At 24.3% G+C, this 18,738-nt stretch overlaps 7 protein-coding genes across 14 annotated transcripts; 4 read left to right on the forward strand and 3 right to left on the reverse strand.

The window, feature by feature from the left end:
- Positions 1-84: 84 nt before the first annotated feature.
- On the forward strand, positions 85-1,726 carry LOC122565670 (40S ribosomal protein S7). Of its 2 annotated transcripts, none has more exons than XM_043721874.1 (5): positions 85-220; positions 586-756; positions 1,044-1,225; positions 1,314-1,464; positions 1,617-1,726. In XM_043721874.1, the coding sequence occupies exons 2-5, from the start codon at positions 586-588 to the stop codon at positions 1,692-1,694; spliced, it is 582 nt and encodes a 193-aa protein (XP_043577809.1). In that variant the 5' UTR covers positions 85-220; the 3' UTR covers positions 1,695-1,726. The 2 variants fall into 2 exon arrangements, with proteins under 2 accessions (XP_043577809.1, XP_043577808.1); XM_043721873.1 differs by lacking the exon at positions 85-220 and adding an exon at positions 236-396.
- Positions 1,727-2,010: 284 nt separating this feature from the next.
- Positions 2,011-5,235, forward strand: LOC122565669 (PSME3-interacting protein). Of its 2 annotated transcripts, XM_043721872.1 has the most exons (7): positions 2,021-2,175; positions 2,587-2,649; positions 3,039-3,141; positions 3,385-3,483; positions 3,596-3,815; positions 3,994-4,058; positions 4,216-5,235. In XM_043721872.1, the coding sequence occupies exons 3-7, from the start codon at positions 3,045-3,047 to the stop codon at positions 4,527-4,529; spliced, it is 795 nt and encodes a 264-aa protein (XP_043577807.1). In that variant the 5' UTR covers positions 2,021-2,175; positions 2,587-2,649; positions 3,039-3,044; the 3' UTR covers positions 4,530-5,235. The 2 variants fall into 2 exon arrangements, with proteins under 2 accessions (XP_043577806.1, XP_043577807.1); XM_043721871.1 differs by having other exon boundaries at positions 2,011-2,649.
- LOC122565668 (homeobox protein 4-like) lies at positions 4,540-7,592 on the reverse strand. 2 transcript variants are annotated; one of them, XM_043721870.1, is made up of 3 exons: positions 7,452-7,592; positions 6,141-7,187; positions 5,915-6,052 (listed from the first exon to the last, which is right to left on the reverse strand). In XM_043721870.1, the coding sequence occupies exons 1-3, from the start codon at positions 7,554-7,556 to the stop codon at positions 6,047-6,049; spliced, it is 1,158 nt and encodes a 385-aa protein (XP_043577805.1). In that variant the 5' UTR covers positions 7,557-7,592; the 3' UTR covers positions 5,915-6,046. The 2 variants fall into 2 exon arrangements, with proteins under 2 accessions (XP_043577804.1, XP_043577805.1); XM_043721869.1 differs by having other exon boundaries at positions 4,540-7,187.
- A 101-nt stretch (positions 7,593-7,693) lies between these two features.
- Positions 7,694-9,095, forward strand: LOC122565671 (cyclin-dependent kinases regulatory subunit-like). 2 transcript variants are annotated; one of them, XM_043721876.1, is made up of 3 exons: positions 7,694-7,912; positions 8,341-8,468; positions 8,579-9,095. In XM_043721876.1, exons 1-3 carry the CDS (start codon positions 7,854-7,856, stop codon positions 8,677-8,679), a joined length of 288 nt encoding a protein of 95 aa, XP_043577811.1. In that variant the 5' UTR covers positions 7,694-7,853; the 3' UTR covers positions 8,680-9,095. The 2 variants fall into 2 exon arrangements, with proteins under 2 accessions (XP_043577811.1, XP_043577810.1); XM_043721875.1 differs by having other exon boundaries at positions 7,781-7,912; positions 8,341-8,495.
- Positions 9,096-10,024: 929 nt separating this feature from the next.
- Positions 10,025-11,241, reverse strand: LOC122565565 (cytochrome c oxidase subunit 5B, mitochondrial-like). Its single transcript, XM_043721632.1, has 3 exons — positions 11,042-11,241; positions 10,817-10,890; positions 10,025-10,308 (listed from the first exon to the last, which is right to left on the reverse strand). The coding sequence occupies exons 1-3, from the start codon at positions 11,130-11,132 to the stop codon at positions 10,096-10,098; spliced, it is 378 nt and encodes a 125-aa protein (XP_043577567.1). The 5' UTR covers positions 11,133-11,241; the 3' UTR covers positions 10,025-10,095.
- Positions 11,242-12,081: 840 nt separating this feature from the next.
- On the forward strand, positions 12,082-14,679 carry LOC122565563 (LIM and senescent cell antigen-like-containing domain protein 1). Of its 3 annotated transcripts, none has more exons than XM_043721628.1 (7): positions 12,082-12,394; positions 12,944-13,057; positions 13,188-13,300; positions 13,424-13,616; positions 13,695-13,836; positions 13,944-14,202; positions 14,278-14,679. In XM_043721628.1, the coding sequence occupies exons 2-7, from the start codon at positions 12,954-12,956 to the stop codon at positions 14,475-14,477; spliced, it is 1,011 nt and encodes a 336-aa protein (XP_043577563.1). In that variant the 5' UTR covers positions 12,082-12,394; positions 12,944-12,953; the 3' UTR covers positions 14,478-14,679. The 3 variants fall into 3 exon arrangements, with proteins under 3 accessions (XP_043577563.1, XP_043577562.1, XP_043577564.1); XM_043721627.1 differs by having other exon boundaries at positions 12,082-12,323; XM_043721629.1 differs by having other exon boundaries at positions 12,095-12,209.
- A 153-nt stretch (positions 14,680-14,832) lies between these two features.
- LOC122565564 (peptidyl-prolyl cis-trans isomerase 2-like) lies at positions 14,833-18,367 on the reverse strand. Of its 2 annotated transcripts, none has more exons than XM_043721630.1 (4): positions 17,976-18,367; positions 17,357-17,550; positions 15,986-16,262; positions 14,833-15,545 (listed from the first exon to the last, which is right to left on the reverse strand). In XM_043721630.1, the coding sequence occupies exons 1-4, from the start codon at positions 18,171-18,173 to the stop codon at positions 15,456-15,458; spliced, it is 759 nt and encodes a 252-aa protein (XP_043577565.1). In that variant the 5' UTR covers positions 18,174-18,367; the 3' UTR covers positions 14,833-15,455. The 2 variants fall into 2 exon arrangements, with proteins under 2 accessions (XP_043577565.1, XP_043577566.1); XM_043721631.1 differs by lacking the exon at positions 14,833-15,545 and adding an exon at positions 16,640-16,895 and having other exon boundaries at positions 16,140-16,262.
- Positions 18,368-18,738: the final 371 nt, after the last annotated feature.

Here is an 18,738-nt window from a genome sequence, read left to right on the forward strand (position 1 = left end):
ATTAAATCATTAGAAAATGTTTTTAAGTAAAGCTAATGAATTTAGAATATTTCTTAAAACATAATTAATAATATAATGGCGAATAAAAGATCATATTTTTGTATTTTACAATAAATAGTATAATACAATAGAAATATAGAGACATTTTGTGCGCAGAACAGTTGGCATTTCTATCTGAGGGCATATTGGATCTTTTTCACGCGGTGCGGATATCGTTAAGGTATACATTCGAGTTACAGTTTAATTTTTAGTTAAAAACGAAGTTAAAATGAATTAGAAAACGTTAAATGATACTTTGCATGTTATTCACAATATAACGATGTGTCGGACGAAGTAATATTTTTCCTCGGATCGTATATATAAGATGTGATAAAATTGGATTTTATTGGATACAATGTACTTATTTGACAGCATATCGTAGTTTGTAGCATTTAACTTTAAAGTTGTATTTTTGTCTACATCATCAGTTTCAAATAAAATTCATATTCTATAATTAAAATTATCATTAAATAGAATAACTGTGTAGGGCTTATAAAGTACCAGTGTATAAACAAGAAGAAATGTTAACCTCAAAATATTTTTCAGATGTTCACAGCAAACGCTAAAATAATAAAAAGTGGCGGGGCCGAACCTGATGCGTTCGAAGCCAGCATTTCCCAAGCTCTGCTGGAACTGGAAATGAATAGTGATCTAAAATCGCAATTAAGAGAACTTTATATCACTAAAGCACGTGAAATAGAAACTAATAATAAAAAGGTAAAAATGACATGTTATTTTGCACAATAACTTTTCAATTGCTGCATCTATATAACTTAATTTTGATTCAGTATCTATTTAGCAGCTAATACTGATAATATTAATTAATTAATTATAAATCTAAACTGATTATATTCAAAAAATATATAATAAACAATATTTATAATTCATTACTTTTTTCATTACAAATAACAGAACGGCCTATTAGATACATATAATGCTTGAAATTAAAATTATGATTTTAAATGTATGATAATATATATAAAGTAAATTAATATTTATTCTAGTGCATTATTATATATGTACCTATGCCAAAGTTAAAGGCATTTCAAAAAATTCAAACTAGACTTGTACGTGAACTAGAGAAGAAATTTTCTGGAAAGCATGTGATGTTTGTTGGAGAACGTAAGATTTTGCCCAAACCAACAAGAAAAACACGTACTAAGAATAAGCAAAAGAGACCTAGAAGGTATGTTATATTATTACTAAAAATATTAATGGAGTATACTGTATATATATTAATGTATAAACTAATAATAAATAAATGTATTTTCCAGCCGTACCTTAACTGCAGTATATGATGCATTATTAGAGGATTTAGTGTACCCTGTAGAGATTGTTGGAAAACGCATCAGAATTAAACTTGATGGAACACAGCTTATTAAAGTTCATTTAGATAAAAATGAGCAAACAAACATTGAACACAAGGTAAATACATCTTTAATGATAAATGTTTCTGTAATGTACCGTATTTTATATTTCATTTTTATTTGTGCAAATGACAAATATAAATTACTCATATTTGTATTCTCTAATGGCAATTAATATAAGGTATTTAATGCAACATTTTCATTTACTAGGTTGATACCTTTGCTGCAGTCTATAAGAAGCTAACAGGCCGGGATGTAACATTTGAATTCCCAGAAACTTATGTATAATTTGTTTAAAGAATAAAAATATTTGAAATACTTTTCTTCGCAGATTGTTATTTTCCCATTTTGAATTCATGAAATTTGTGATATTAATCATCAAAATTTAACATATTTGTTATGTAACATATTGTGTTATAATTTGAATTGTGAAACAAAAGTTGAATAGTATATTGTATATTTATTTTCTTCAGACTAGTACAAAATATGAAAAGTTTAAAAACCACAAAATTATAAATATATAAACTTAGTCATTTATATTCTACATAGATACATCTAAGTGTGTGTATATACTATACTCATAATGTTTCACGCATGCGCATAAAATGTTGGAATACCTAAGTACGAGCAGCTAATTTGCAGTGTTTCAAGCTCGAGCGTCGTTTTCGTGACATAAGTTGATAGGATAATATAAAACGTTGTTCAATCCGGTTTTGATTGTATAAATAAGAGATCTATTTATAAGAAAATATTCAACGTATATAACTCTGTAATTTTATAATTGTTCAAGTTTAAATCTAGAACTTAACCTACATATCTTTTAGAAAATATTAAATATGTATTTATCTTTAATCACGAATTTTGAACATTATTAATTTTATCTATACACTAAGAATATTTTAACTAAATGAAAAAATCGTTAACATTTCGTAACAACTTGTTGCTAATTAACAAATTTGAAAAAAGGAAATTTTTCGTGTTTAAAATTTAGAGTGCCAAATATTCCTAGAAAAATGTTAATGTTTTAAGTCACTTAATCTAATGTTTAAAATTCTTAATTTAAAGTACTGAATATCAAAGCCTTCAAAAAATTGTATTAAAGAAATTTTATTTTAACATTTACGTTATAATAAGGAGTGGATAACTAATTATAAATGTTGAATGTTTATAAAAACTTTAGAAGCACTGAAAATATATAGTTCTTGTGCTATTACTCTGTCAAAGTTTAGTATACATAAGAGTGGTAAGTATTAATATAAGTACTCTAAGTATGTATAGTATATAACATTACTTATTTTATTTTCTTTTTCATCTTTTTATATATTCAAAAGTTTTATTTTTATGCATTTATTCTTTAATTTCATTCTTTGGAAAGTGATATTCGCATTTTTGTTTCTTCATAAAATTTATAATCAAATAATGTTTTCTTATATAATATTCGCTATTTAATTTTATTAAAACATTATGATAAAAAATAATAATAATCATTATATTTGTCGAATATATATTATAATTAATAAGAAATTGAACAATTAATTACTATTTTCTATATATTGTTATGTCAACTATTAATTATAGCAAATAAATAATCAGTGCCTTATATATGTAATTTTTGTTCAATTTTTTTTCTAGATCATTATGAGTTCAGGATTTATATCAGAAGCTGAAATTGCAGAACAGCGAAGAATACGACAAGAAGAATGGGAACGTGTACGAACTGCAGACCAACCATTAGGTTATTCTCATATTTTCATTTTATATGTATATATTATATCTCAGCTATCTTCTATAATAGTAATATTTATTTAATTAAAAGCTGCAATATGTATAAAATTAATTAAGATATCTAGTTCTTGTCTTTATTGTGTTTACAAATGAATGATTTAAATTGTAATTATTTATGCTTATATTTTTTACTTATTTTTTAAATTATTAATTATTATAAAAGTATCACATATACGTTTTCTGATTTTTATAGAAGCTCCAGAAGAAACATATGATACAAGATCTTTATATGAACGATTACAAGAACAAAAAAATAAAAGAGATGCAGAATATGAGGAAGCACATAAGTTGAGTAAGTTAACAATTTTAGAATGTACGTAATTATACATAAAATCATGCATATTCCTTTATAAGTTATAATTATATGTTTCATTGTGTTATGTAATTATTCTTTTCATTCACAGAAAATATGATAAAAGGTTTAGATGATGATGAAGTAGAATTTTTGGATTTGGTGGATAGAACAAAATTAGAAGAAGAGCGTAAAAAAAATCTTGAAGAAGAAAAAGAAATGCGAGATTTCAAAGCTGCTGTTGCTTCATTACAAGAAAAATCCTTAAATGAAAAATTAAAACAAGAATTAAAGAATCCTCAAATTGTAAATAAAAATATTTCTTCTGGAAGGTAATATATTACTTCATCTAATGCAACTTTAATAAGCATGACTCATTTTTGTAATATTATATCTTCGATATTATAAAATTGATAACATGATATTTAATAAATATTTTTAATTCGTGCTCATTTCTATTATTATGTTTATATTTTATAATGTTAAGAGATATATTTTTTCTACTTGTAGTCGTACTTCGCAATTAAAATTATTAGCTGGTGTTGTAGTTAAACGTCCTGAAAAACAAAAAGAAGGTAAATAAAAATTTAATGTCATCTTTATAAATTATTTAATTATTATGCGAAAATGATAATTATATTCAGAGTAATTGAAGATTATAAATAGTACATAAAAAGACTTTAATATTTGGTATCCTAATCTGAATATTATTTTAATATTGTATTTATGTAGATCTTGCACGGGGTGTTAAAAGAAAGTCATGTGATGAAGGCAAAGACACATCAAAGAAAGAAGATTGTGAACTAAATGAACAAATAATAGCTGAATGCAAACCTGCATTCAAAACTGATACTTTAGAACATAAAAATATAACAAATGCAACAGGCATGAAGTGCATTGGAATTTTACCTGGCCTTGGCACTTACGAAGATTCTAGTGATAGTGAATGTAGTTCAGATACAGATGAAGATCCGGAACCAAATCATTCCAAATACGATCTGTTAGGTCGAAAAATAAAAATTTTAAAAGATAAAGAAAAAAGCTGAATGCAAAGTATTTACAATCGCCTTTTTATTCATAGGTAACAATCATTTTATTTTGCAATTTATTGTAATTGTACAATATAAATATATTTTTTGCAATAATTTTGCTGCATATTTTACTTTCACTTTCACTCTGTTCTGATTTCATATATTATGCAATCTGACATCATTGCATTATTGCAATCTTTTAAAAAATATATTATATTGTATAACAGACTTGTTTCCTTTTCATCACTTATTGTAAACATCTTAAAATTTTTTTGCAATTATTCCTTCATCAATTCATAATTGTGAAAATAGAAAAATACCTACTATACATTTAATAGCAATTATTCTTCGAATTACTTTATTATTACTCTTTAAAAACATTCATTTAAATGTTATATTCATTAGGTAATTTGATTATAAACTATGTGACAATTTCTTTCACTTAAAATATTTTGAAAATGTATTATGTACAATTATAATACCTTGAAACAATCACATCATGGCAGTACTCACTATATTAAAAAAACCATTTTTATTAAATATATTGTCGTGAAAATTTATGCATAAACTGTATTATATTGTAACATACATTATATACATAAAATAACTAGAAAATATCAGTACATATTATTTATGTCGAAATATGTTTAAAAAACAATATTTATGTTATATTCCCTCCTTTTTTAAGTGATATGGAAGAATAAAATGATTCTAGTACAGTTATCTAGAATAAACATTTTTTACGTGGATTACAAGAGATAAGAAGTGATTTCTTTACTTTAGGATTATATAAAAATACAATTATTTTTATACTAAAATTTTCAAATTATTTAAATAGAATGATATCATATATTTATAAAATGTATTATGTAATTAGTCATAAAGACTATTATAATACTTATAATGCATATATTTAAATATACCATGTGTTGCATAATAAAGCTGTGTGCCTATGTATAGTAAATATCTGTTAAATATATAATATTCCCATACTACATTAATTAGACAGAGTGACCCAGCTAAATGTGATCACCTAAATATTTGTCTTATTTATTTTTTGTTTGTCATCATATACATATATACATACATACAAACAAACATACATATATTATATACATACAGAATCAACAACAATTTTTTATTTCCATAAGTAAACAAAATTCTAGTTATACGACTGTATAATATAAAATGACATATTATTATTTTCTATAAATGGGTGAGATAGGGAACTGTATAATATTGTTCAGATAAAGTAACTAAATACAATTAATTATAGTATATCAAATGCTAAATTAATAGAGATTCTATCCAGTCGTCGCTTATATTTTCAGAAATACTATAATCATTGCATATAAGCTCTTCCAAAACAGTATCTATATTTACACTAGCATTGACTGCTACAGTATCAGATTCTATAATTTCTTGATTTGATAAAGACATTGCAGATTCATCAAGTTGATTTTGTACACAAGTAGCACTCACATTTGAAATTATTTCTGGTGAATCATTTTTTACTTGCTGAACTTGTATCTTCATATCTGAAGAATAAGACTTATCAAGTTCATTCAGTACACAAATAGCACTTTCATTTGAAATTGGTTTTGGTTCTGGTGAATCATTTTCTACCTTTTGAATTTGTGTCTTCGCATTAGAAAAATTATCTTTATTATTATTAGTATTGCTGGAATTATTTGATTCCAGCTTTTTCTTAATTGCATTAAAATTGAATTTCTCATATATTTTACCACTACTTATATTCCGTTTTACAACTGTATCTTTCATTTCGAAACTGTTTGGTTTTGTATTATTACTTTTATAACTACCTAGTTGTGTATTAGCTATTACTGTTTCAGGAGCTGTAGAGTATACTGGAATTTCAAATGACAATGTGATAGGTGGTAAACCATCTATTTCCATCATAGTTATATTTAAATTAGGTTTTAATATATTTTCATTATTTTCACTTGATTCCAAATTTGGTAATTCTTCAACTTCTGGTTTCAGTTTAGTTCCTGTAACATCTACAGATTCAACGTCTAAAATTTCCTTCTTAGATTTTTGATGAACAGATTCTTCATTTCTTAACTTAACATTAGGAATCTGATTTTCTATTTTCATATTAGAAATAATAATGTTTGTTTTTTCAATACTTGTTATTTTTGGTGCCTTCTTGACAATATTCATATTTTTAACATTTTCTATGGAAATATCATTTTTTTCTTTAATATCTTCATTTAATAAATTTTTCCATTCATTCTCAAATTTTATATTTTCTATGTTATCATTAATCGATTGTAATTTATTGCTATGTACATTACTTACAGTAGTTTCTTTTTCTTCGATATTAATGTTTGATATCATACTTGCTTCTCTAAAAACAGAAATATGTAGATCATCAACGTTAGTATTTGAGTTTATTATATTTGAACTGTTATTTATAGCATTAATATTCTCTAAAGGATGCATATCTAAATTATTGATAACTTCTTTCGATATATGTTTGGTAGGTATTACAGGTATAGGACATAATGGTAGTTTTGATGGATTTGATATTATAAGATTTTCTTTTAATCTTGGTGTTGTTGGCTTATAATCATTCCAATAACAAGACCAGACTTTTCCTACTATTCTCGGACAAAATACAAAATCTTCATATCCAAAAGGCCATACACACTAAAATAAAAAGTAATAGATTAATTTAATACAATAATAAAATGATAATATATTGTTATGTACTTGTTTTTTATTTATATTTATATTTGTTACAAATATGTTACAGATGAACAAATACATAATCACATTTATTCTGTAAAGTTATTTTTGTTGTCACATATGGGGTTATATATAAATAAAGAAATATTACATTATAAAATATGTAACAGACGTTATATCTATAATAAAATATATTTTAAATGAAAAAAGTTATAAAAAGCTTACCTTTTCTTCTTCACATATCCATACAGCCTCTTGTAAATTAATTTGCAATAATTTTATTTTATTCTTAAGGCCATTTTTCAAACACAATGGGCATAAATCTTGCATTTTGTGATAATTATTAAAATTTTATTAATCTTTAATAATAAAGTAAATATTTTAGTGTGTGTATCTTTCTCTTTTGAGCGAAGCTACAAGAGGGCGCATTTGTTTCCTAAACGTGTTTGTTACTACCTGTTGTAGCTTTTAAAAAACACCTTGTATCAAATATATCTTACATTGAAATTTATTTGACGTCCTGAAAAACAAGGTGAAATTTATTATTGTACGCATATATACGATTGTTATGAAAACAAATTTTATAAAAGAAAGAAATTTTTATATCTTTATATCTTAATACTCAAAATGCCAGCTGATCAAATACAATACTCTGAAAAATACAACGATGATAAATATGAATATAGGTTTGTACGAAAGAGTAGTTAATTCATGTTAAAATATTATAAACCATTAAAGTATTAAAATTTACAAAATATCTTAGCTTTATAAAATAACTTTATAAAATATATTAATTTTAATTTAATATATTTGATATATTTGGTTTTAATTTATCTATGCTTGACCTTACATTACATTATTTCATTTGAGAAATACATTAAGAGAATCACTTTATATTATGTTCTTATCTTCCTTATTTTCATTTGAAAATATTTCCATTTGAAAGTAAATATATCGAATAATATATGTAGTAAATGAGGAAATAATTTAGAACTAATTTATATAAGTAAAATAACAATTTTAATTATATAATATTTACATAATAATTAAATAAATATAATTATAATAAGAATTAGTTTATAGCTATAGTTACTCAACATTTATGTTTTTACAGGCATGTTATTTTGCCAGTTGATTTAGCAAGACATGTTCCAAAAACTCATCTTATGTCAGAAACAGAATGGAGAAATTTAGGAGTTCAACAAAGTCCAGGCTGGGTACATTACATGATGCATGTACCAGGTATAAAAATAGACACGCTTGTACATGGTGACTTATTAAAATATTAATACAATCTCATTCAGTTCAATTATAGTTAATATAGTTTTCTATGTATATCTGTTACATTTTAGAACCACATGTACTACTGTTTCGTAGACCAAGGACTGATGTTTTAACAAATACAAGAAACACCTCTTTTCAAAGAGAATATCAAAGTGTATATTGTGTTTAAAACAAATTTCTAGGAACTTTCAATACTATTTATAATAGATTCAAAGCATAATAAGTTAATACAAGTTAGCATAATTATACAATTCATGTAGAAGAATTATAGAATTCTTGTGGAATTTTTATAGAACATACTGTCATGTATGTAATTTTGTGCGTAAGAAAGAAACTTATAATATTTCGCATGCTTAAATCAGATATGTACAATTAATATTTATAAAATCTACAATATAGAGGTAATTACTGTACAGAATACAAAATGAATTCTACATAATAGTATGTTCATTAGTTTGATCTTTGTATAATATTAAGTAATCTTTTTTATGGTTGTGAATTTGAAAATGAAGTACCTATATATAAATCTAAAACTACATTGAGACTGTGATAAATTTATAAATATTGAAATTCGTTATTTTTACAATATACAATATAGAAAAGAAATTTCATATACTTATATAACTTTTACAATACTTCACAATCATAAAATTTATATTTACAAATATACTAGTATATATGTAATCATTTAATAAATTAGATATTTTACATAGAATGTAATAGATTTACATAGGATGTAATATCCATCACATATCACTATTAAAATATATTTTCAAATATACCTTTAGTACTTTATTATTACTATATTTGTATAAGTAATATAGCATAAATTAATATGTAATATTACAATGCTACAAATAATTTAATACATATAATTAAATTTTGAAATAATGTAAACATAATATAATTTTATGTATTATAAATAATGTAACATTAGATATATCATAAACTTCTATAAAAATTGCAAAATTAAAAAATTAATGAATTATGACTTAAAATTCCATAAAGTGTATTCATGAGTATATAGCAAGGAAATATTTCTTACATCTAAACAATCATAAATTGAAGTAATTGAATCATTGTACAATTTACATTTAATACTATTTAAATTGTTACATACAATTATTCAGAACTGTATAATTATTTATAAATTTAGATAATAGAAATGATAAAAGAATTTGTAGTAGAATTTATTAAAATAAGGTAATAAGAAACACAAATCAGAAATTAATATGTTCAAAATATTTCTTATAGTATATACAGCTTCATATATTTCTTATATTTCTACAAAGAAAATTTATAGAAAAATTGTTTTTAATATTTTCTAAAAAAAACTAGTTCATAAGACCTTACATAGAAGTTAATTGAAAATGATAAAAATCTTAAAATAATGATATTAAACATGATATAAGTTAGTAATAATTTACTATTCTATTTACTAACAATTTATTTGGAATTAAAGGATATATATAAGATGAAGATAGGATATAAGAAGGCAATAAATAAACACAATATTTAGTATATGATATTAATTCTATATTTTAAACAAATGACTAATAACAAGAAATGACATTAAATTAAAATCTTATCCTAAAGGAGCAACTTCAGTCAGTTTAAACCAATGACCACATTCACAGCGGCGTGGCTGACCTTCATGCAACCACATCCAATTCACGTGTGCAGTATCTTCTTCGCAAAGGCAACCAACAACACGACTTTTGAATGCACTTGGTACTAAATTTGGATTCTCCTTTGTGCTATCACGTAATATTTCTATGGCCTTCATGTGATATGGATCCTGAAATAAGATAATAAATAATAACAACTAATTAAGATATTGACAGGAAGAATAATTTATAATTCTTAACTTTCACGTATAATATTTTACTTTTATAATACAAATGCAAAGATGCATTGTAAAATAATTTTAATATGTCTCACAAATATAAAAGATATATTCGATAAATATGAAAATATATTGACAAATTTATTTGTTCTAATTTACATTTTATGGGCCAAACTTGATTTTATTTAATTTAACAATTTTTCATATAGATATACATACATAATAACAATGGATTAAAGATTTACATCAGAATATGCACATCAAATTACTTTTTCTCTTATTAATTTCAATTTAATTTTTTAATCAACTTAATTTGTGATGAAGTTTAGAAGATAATTATAGTTTGCAAATAACATGAAAAATTTGATTTAAAAAATTTATTTTATAGAATATCTTATTAATATATGTAGATTTCGAAGTGTGACATTGATTCAGAAAATTATTAAATGTAGAAACTTACAAAATCGCCAGCGGCAGCAGCAAGTAACTCACGTTTTTCCAAACCCGTGGCTAGTTCTAGCGGATCGGGAAAAGCTGAAACAAGAATTTCGTTAGAAAATATTCAATTTTGTACTTAACATAAATCAAAAATGATGTAAAATCAATAAACTATATTTTCATATTACGTAACAAAAAAACGCAGCACACTTAAATAATTCTAATATTATTTAGAAAATTATATTACTCTTTTCCTTCTCTTTTGTATATCTCACAGCATCGCGGTAAAATTGTCGTCGACATGTCTGAAAAATAGTACGACTACATAACCATGCCATTTTGCAAGTTATACGTTATATGTTTAATACTTCGTGGAAGAGAAACGTCTCCTCAGAGCACAAACAATTCGTAGGAAAGCAGCTGCAGAGTGTCAACCCTATCTTAACGATACTATTCGATCGATTAGTTAAGTTGATTACAGCGCCATATGACGACCTACAGCGCCAAATCAAACGATTTAAATGTAGTTTTACGAAACTGGATATGTACTTTATATAATTTAACTTATTAATATTTCTATATAATTAAACATAAATATTATATTGCAAAATTATGAAAGGAAAAGGGAGAACGCGTATGTATATATATATATATATATATATATATATACACGTAGCTATTTTTCTTCATACTTACTAGGCAGGTATTTTAAATACTATATAAAAATTTAAATAATTTTATGGTAAAAAGCATAATTATTTCCTAGTTTTTATAATCAATTAAACGTTCCATGTAGATTAATATACTTTATGGTATTGAAAATTAACTTGAAACGGTCTCTTAGTTTATTTTATATTTCCCTGTAATTTTTATGTATGTAATTGTTTTGATTATCTTTTTTCTAAACGTATTTCTGAAATATTAACATTATCCAAAAACTGTCAAAAATTTTGAAACATGAAATGTTAATTAATTATTATTGATACATTGCATAATTATATTTTTGTAGATGTTTATTTTGAAAATATATTTAAACAAAACGGGGAATTTGAATATTCATTTACATTACTAAAATTGCAATAGAAAATAACGATATTAAAATATGTATAAAGACATTAATCGTTTAATAATTATTAAAGTTTCATATCTACATAACCTTACTTCCTTGTTTGAAGTAACATTTCACAAAAGGCAAGTTCACATTCCTTACATTTGATTGGCTATTGCAGTTAACTGATTATTACAGAAAAAGCGGTGCATTCTTTGATGACGTAATTTTTATTCTAAATATAAAACGAAGAATTAATATATAACCAGTAACACTGATGGGTGTATTTTCTATAAAGTACCATTTCAAAAAGTATTAATAATATTAATGGTACACAACAATAATTTTTAGTTTAGAAAAATACTAGGTATTTTTTTAAATAATCTGTAATATATAACGTTCATATTTTTTTTAATTAAAAGAAAAAGGAAGTAACGACAATTCATAAATTAGCTCTTCTTTATCATTAAAGAATGCCAGGGTAAGCACAATTATTTCTCTTCCGAAACATAGTGTTATAGGATATCTTCCACCAGCAAAATTAATTTCCAGGTATATTATTTTAAATCCGTTATTATGAAATATTGTAAGACATTCGAAACGTTAACTTGAATATAATATAAATATTAATACAATATGCAGCATTTATGCAATTTTATATTTATGAAAAGTTATCTTTTTATGGCGATGATAGTAAAAATAAATTATTTTTACATATTATTCAATTTTGAAGATATCATATGAAATATTCATTACACTAGGCGCTATAAATTGTTTTTTTAGTTTATAAAAATGTCGTGAAAATAAATTTTTCAGTTTTTGCGTATTTTATGATTTTTCGCCATATATATACATATATGTGTAATTATCTTTAATGTACATTAATTTTCTCATTTTTTAAATATTGTGTATTTGCAATAAATTGGTAAAACTTAAATGTATTATATGAATTTAATCATTTTGAAACAAAGAAGGAGGAACAACCAAAAGAAGGAGAAGAAACTATAATATTAACTTTTAAGCCCAATTTTAAAGCAGTTTTATATTTATTAGAATAATGGTTGGTTAGTCCCATTAATAATATAAACTTTATATAAAAAGTGTTACAGGGATGTCTTTGGATAATATGTTCTGTTCTCGATGTAGAGAAGGTTTTGTGCCTCATGAAAAGATTGTTAATTCAAATGGAGAACTATGGCATCCTCAATGCTTTGTGTAAGAATATTTTATTATTATTGGAAGTTATTATATTAAGTTTGTATTTGTATACATCTATATTATGTTTTTATGTAATTTACATATTGTTTAAAAATTATATCAATTATAGTAAAAGATATTTTATTAGATGCGCACAATGTTTCCGTCCATTCCCAGATGGAATATTCTATGAATTTGAAGGGTACAAATATTGTGAACATGATTTCCATGTCTTATTTGCACCTTGTTGTGAAAAATGCGGTAAGTTGTTTTAATTATTTATTGCAATATGACAAATACTTAAATTTAAAAAAATAATGTACTCATATAGAACTCATAAAAACACTTATAAGAAAGAATATAATTATACTTTTTTATTTGTAGGAGAATTTGTCATCGGCCGTGTAATAAAAGCAATGAATGCTAATTGGCACCCAGGATGTTTCCGTTGTGAAGAATGCAATGGTGAATTAGCTGATGCAGGATTTATTAAATGTCAGGGTAGAGCTTTATGCCATACATGTAACGCACGTGTCAAGGCTGGGGCACTTGGAAAATATATTTGTCATCAGTGCCAGTATTTTGATTTTTAAAGTTATATATATATATTATTTAGCTATTGTATATCATGTATATAATATCATATAATTTTTAGTGGTGTAATTGATGACAAGCCTCTCCGTTTTCGCGGAGAACTCTATCATCCATACCATTTTAATTGTACTGCTTGTGGTATAGAACTTAATTCAGATGCTAGAGAGGTTAATTCTAGACCAGGATATGCTGCCAATGAAATGGTATGTATCTATAACTGTGTTGTCTTTAATTATTAGTATTGTCTTTTACATAATATATTAGTACTTAGTATATTAATAATTCACATTTTGATTATTAACATTTTCAGAATGAGCTATACTGTTTGAGATGTCATGATAAGATGGGAATTCCAATTTGCGGTGCATGTCGACGTCCGATTGAGGAACGAGTAGTAACTGCTCTAGGTAAACATTGGCATGTTGAACATTTCGTTTGTGCAAAATGTGAAAAGCCGTTTTTAGGTCATCGACATTATGAGAAAAAAGGTTTAGCTTATTGTGAAACACATTACCATCAACTTTTCGGTAATTTGTGTTTTGTATGTAATCAAGTAATTTCTGGCGATGGTTAGTATATTATTCTATAAATTTTATTCTAATTTAAGAAGAAAGCAAATATATAATATATTTTGAATTTTTCAGTTTTTACAGCTTTGAATAAAGCATGGTGCGTACATCATTTCGCCTGTGCATTTTGCGATCAAAAAATGAATCAAAAAACTAAATTTTTTGAGTTTGATTTAAAACCTGCCTGTAAAAAATGTTACGATAAGTTTCCACAAGAATTGAAAAAACGTATGCGCCGAATGTATGATTTAAACCCTAAAAGACTACCAGCTTAATCATATAAGCAACATATATCAGCTTATGGTTAATTGAATGTAAAATGAAATATCTCTTAATATTATCAATGAAAGTTTATGTTATTGTATTATAACGTCATAGTTATGCTTTAATTGCTAACATTATTTTATGTTAAATCATTATATTTAAACTTTGCATCAATCATAATAATTATTTTAATATATCTATATAAATATGAAATATTTTTGTTATATGCATGAATTTTAAAGTGCCTTATTGTTATAAATGAATTGAATAACTGCATTTATATATAAAAATATATTTTACACATCAAAAAGATACTCAAACCATTATTAATAATACTCAAATTTTATAAAACAAATTGCATATAGAAAATTCGATGATATTGTATAAAAATTGAATGAAAAATAAACACCGGATTATGATATTTGTGTTTGTTTATCTCAGTAATTTAATCATGATATTAATGTAACATAATGGACATAACATATGAAATGGGGATAGATTAATTAACCGTCCCAGTACGAGTATCGATTATAATTGATCACCCCGAATACGTTCCCAGGGTCAAACGTCGACTGAATATCGGCTGAGGTCAATTTGACTGTCAATTGTCAGTAATACGCTACGCTACACAATTGTTCTTGCCCGTAGCTCGCGGCCGTCAAATGACGATATCTGGAGAACAAGCGCCGTATCGAAGACGTTAAATAAAAATAACAATCACGTTACAAGAAATATAATTTAATATATCAAAGTACGATTTATTATTAAAATTATTGTACACAAATTAAATATCTTTTTTAATGTTTTATGTTTTTATACAATGTACAGATATAAAGAAAGAACATTTGAGTGAAAAATTAATTAAGTAATTGATATAATTATGTTTTTCTATATACGATATAGTAATTAAACTATTAACATTGATGTTATACTATCAAAGACCTCTGCCTTTCACCAATTAAATGAAATTTTTATGCTTTGCTTGATCTTTATCTATTTTTTATACATCTTAATATACCACAATTGGATATAATTATTGTTTTAAATGGTTTTCCTGTTTTTGTACCAAATTCTTCAATCTAAAAAATATCGGATATATTAATATGTGATCATGTTCAAAATCATTACTAAGTACTCGAATCAATTTTATTTTTCAAATCTGTTATATAAATAAATTTATAGAAAGTTTTTTCAGTACAGTAGTTAAACTTTTTATTTATTTCTTGGATTTATAGATCCATGTATACTAAAAATTTGCATATTTAACGTTTCAAAATATTATTTTTCTGTGATTTTCTGCGGTATAGTTTTAATTAACTGTTATATAATTCTAATTTTCCTTATTTTATAAAAAGATGTATTAAATAAAAAGTATGAAAGAAGGTACAGTTGTTCTTTTCTAAATTTACATTAATTTATTAAAAGATAATTATATAAGTAACAAATATTCTTCATATATTTAGAAAAATTTAGGAATGAAGAAGATATCTTTATTTTAATGTAATTGAAATAAATTTACCTTATAAATGTTTGAGAGACCTGCAATCACTTTCCCAAAAACTACATTTTTCCCATCTACTGTTTCCAATTGTCTAAAAGTAAGATTAAATTTGGAATTGCATGTATTCTCAGTTTCGTTACACATGGACAAAATTCCGGGACCAGCATGACGTAAGTTGTAATTCTCATGCTCAAATGATTCACCATATATGGACTTTCCTCCACATCCGTTAAGTTTTGTAACGTCTCCACCTTGACACCAATAACCGGATACAATTCGATGAAACGGTGTGTTTCTATTAGAAAAAGCATTGTTTTCTTTTTAGTTAAAGATACAATTTTATCTCCTTTTAAAAAATATTATTCATTTGGAAAAGTAGACCTTTTTAGATATCTTTTCCGGATATTTCCTCCGTCCAAATAAATTTTTCTAAAGAAATCGACTTAAGGATTTATATATATATATATATGGATTTATTAGATATACATATATTTGTAATAATAATACCATAAAAGTAATAGTTTGAATAAATGTGTTTTATCAAAATAATGTATTGCATAGAACTGCACACATCATTCACGTCTTTTAAGTAACATTTTGCAGGAGGAAAACACAGATCTCTTTTCTTTTATTTTTTTTTAATTTAAAGTTGTCAAAATATGTGTATTTTACTTTTATTTACTTGTACGATAAGCCATTATGTCCACGACATAATTCCGCAAAATTTGTACACGTTCGAGGTACAATATCATCATAAAGTTCAAAATGAATGGATCCTAATTTCTGATCTCCTTGGATTTCAATTTCAAAAAAACATTTGGTTCGAATAGACGGATTTATATGTTTTAGCAATGATAAATCTGTAATTATACAATGATTTTGTGGAGATTGCAATCCAATGGTATGTGTTGTAGGTTCTTTTTGATATCTATAGAATTTAATCATCCATATAAACATTTACATTACGTGTAATGTGTAATAATAATATGATATAAAGTTTATTCTTTTATTTTATTACATTTCATTATTGTGTTTTTATCTCTCAGCTGCATTTTTAAAATTCTATTCTAACTTTCAAAATTCTATGCTCTGAAAATTTAAGACTAATACAAAGTAAAATTGAATTTCACAATTAACAATGGAATGGAAAGAATAAAGTGTTTTAAGATATGGATACATGTTATATTGATTTCATTAAAATTATAATAAGATAGAACGAGATATAAAAAGATAGAAATAAAAAGCTAGTGTTCTTTTAATTAAAAATTTAAAAAAATAATGTAACTTAATCTTTGTCATAATTTAAGTAAAATTAATTTCGAAATTGTTTTGCATAAAACTTTGAAAAACGAAAATATATATGCGTGAAATATTAAAGGAATAATTTACCTTTTACTGTGTTCCATTTTCATTTTCATTTCTTTCCAATCTTGTATAAACTCGGCAGCAGGATAATTAGTACTTGCTCTACGAATTTTTCGTAATAAATTTTTATTTTCTTTCATGACTTGTGTATTTTTTAGTTCCTGATTATCAAGTTTTGATTTATATTTTATCTTTGGTAACCAGCAATCAATATTTGCCTATAATTTGGACACATCATGAATTTCAGTTTAATTTAAAAGCAGTTAATATATTGTTGCAGTTAATTATATTGACAATAATACATAAACAAAAAGGATTAAAAATTTAAAACCTATTTTTCATAATTATCGCTTCGTTTCTTATTATTATTGCAGTATTTTAAATAATACATTCAATACTTTTACTAGAAAATTGCAATATTTTTATAAAACATATATGATTATATACTTTATACAATACATGTTTGTAATTATTAAGATTACTTATATTACAATACTAAATATAAACATAGTAGGAAATGATGTGGTAGTATTAAATATAAGACATATCAATAGTAAAATATAGCAGTATAAGTATACAAAAAGGTAGAAAATAATGAGGAATAAAAGATATTTATTACAGAAATAAAACTTTTTATACTTACCCTTAATCGAGTAATTATATTCATCCGCCTTAATAATTTTATATTTTGCTTGTCGATTTCTCTTATTCGATTTATGTCACTTCTCATATTATGCGGTTTGTAATATGCGGACACTTCAAATCTTGGAGGCTTATTATCGACTTTAGCTACAGCTTGTGCGATCCTTCGTTTATATTTTTTATATGTTTTTTTATCCATAGCTTTTATTCTTTGGAATGGTTATTACTTTTTTTATATTATTTTGTTACAGTTCATTTAATATACGAACATGTTATTATTATATTTCAAGTTAAAATTTGAATTTATAAGAGTATAAGAATTATGGTAATGGTTCAAGATATAAAATTATTACATCGCTATAATTATTATAAAATCTTCTTACAAACATTATTCTATCATTAAACTTTACCGTATTTGATAAAGTAATATCAATGTGTAATGTTTTGTTTTTAAGTTAAAAATTTATAAATTGCAAAGGTTGCAGAGGTTACAATTTATAATAAAATTTAATTGATGTTTCAGATTATAATTTGACAATATTGCAAAATTAAAATCTTTTTATACTGCAAAATTATAATTTTTAATTTATATGTCATATTAAATGCTTGTTAATTTAATTTCCTTCTTTAATGTCTCTTTTTTATTGTGTTAAATATATAACTAATGATCTCACCAACTATAAGAATTTAAAATTATTTTTTGGTGACTAGTAATTTATAACAATTGAATTATCGATATTAGATAAGAAAAAATTTGTATAGAA

Source organism: Bombus pyrosoma, linkage group LG3 (genome assembly GCF_014825855.1).
Source record: "Bombus pyrosoma isolate SC7728 linkage group LG3, ASM1482585v1, whole genome shotgun sequence".
In the NCBI taxonomy this organism is placed as follows: Eukaryota; Metazoa; Arthropoda; class Insecta; order Hymenoptera; family Apidae; genus Bombus; species Bombus pyrosoma.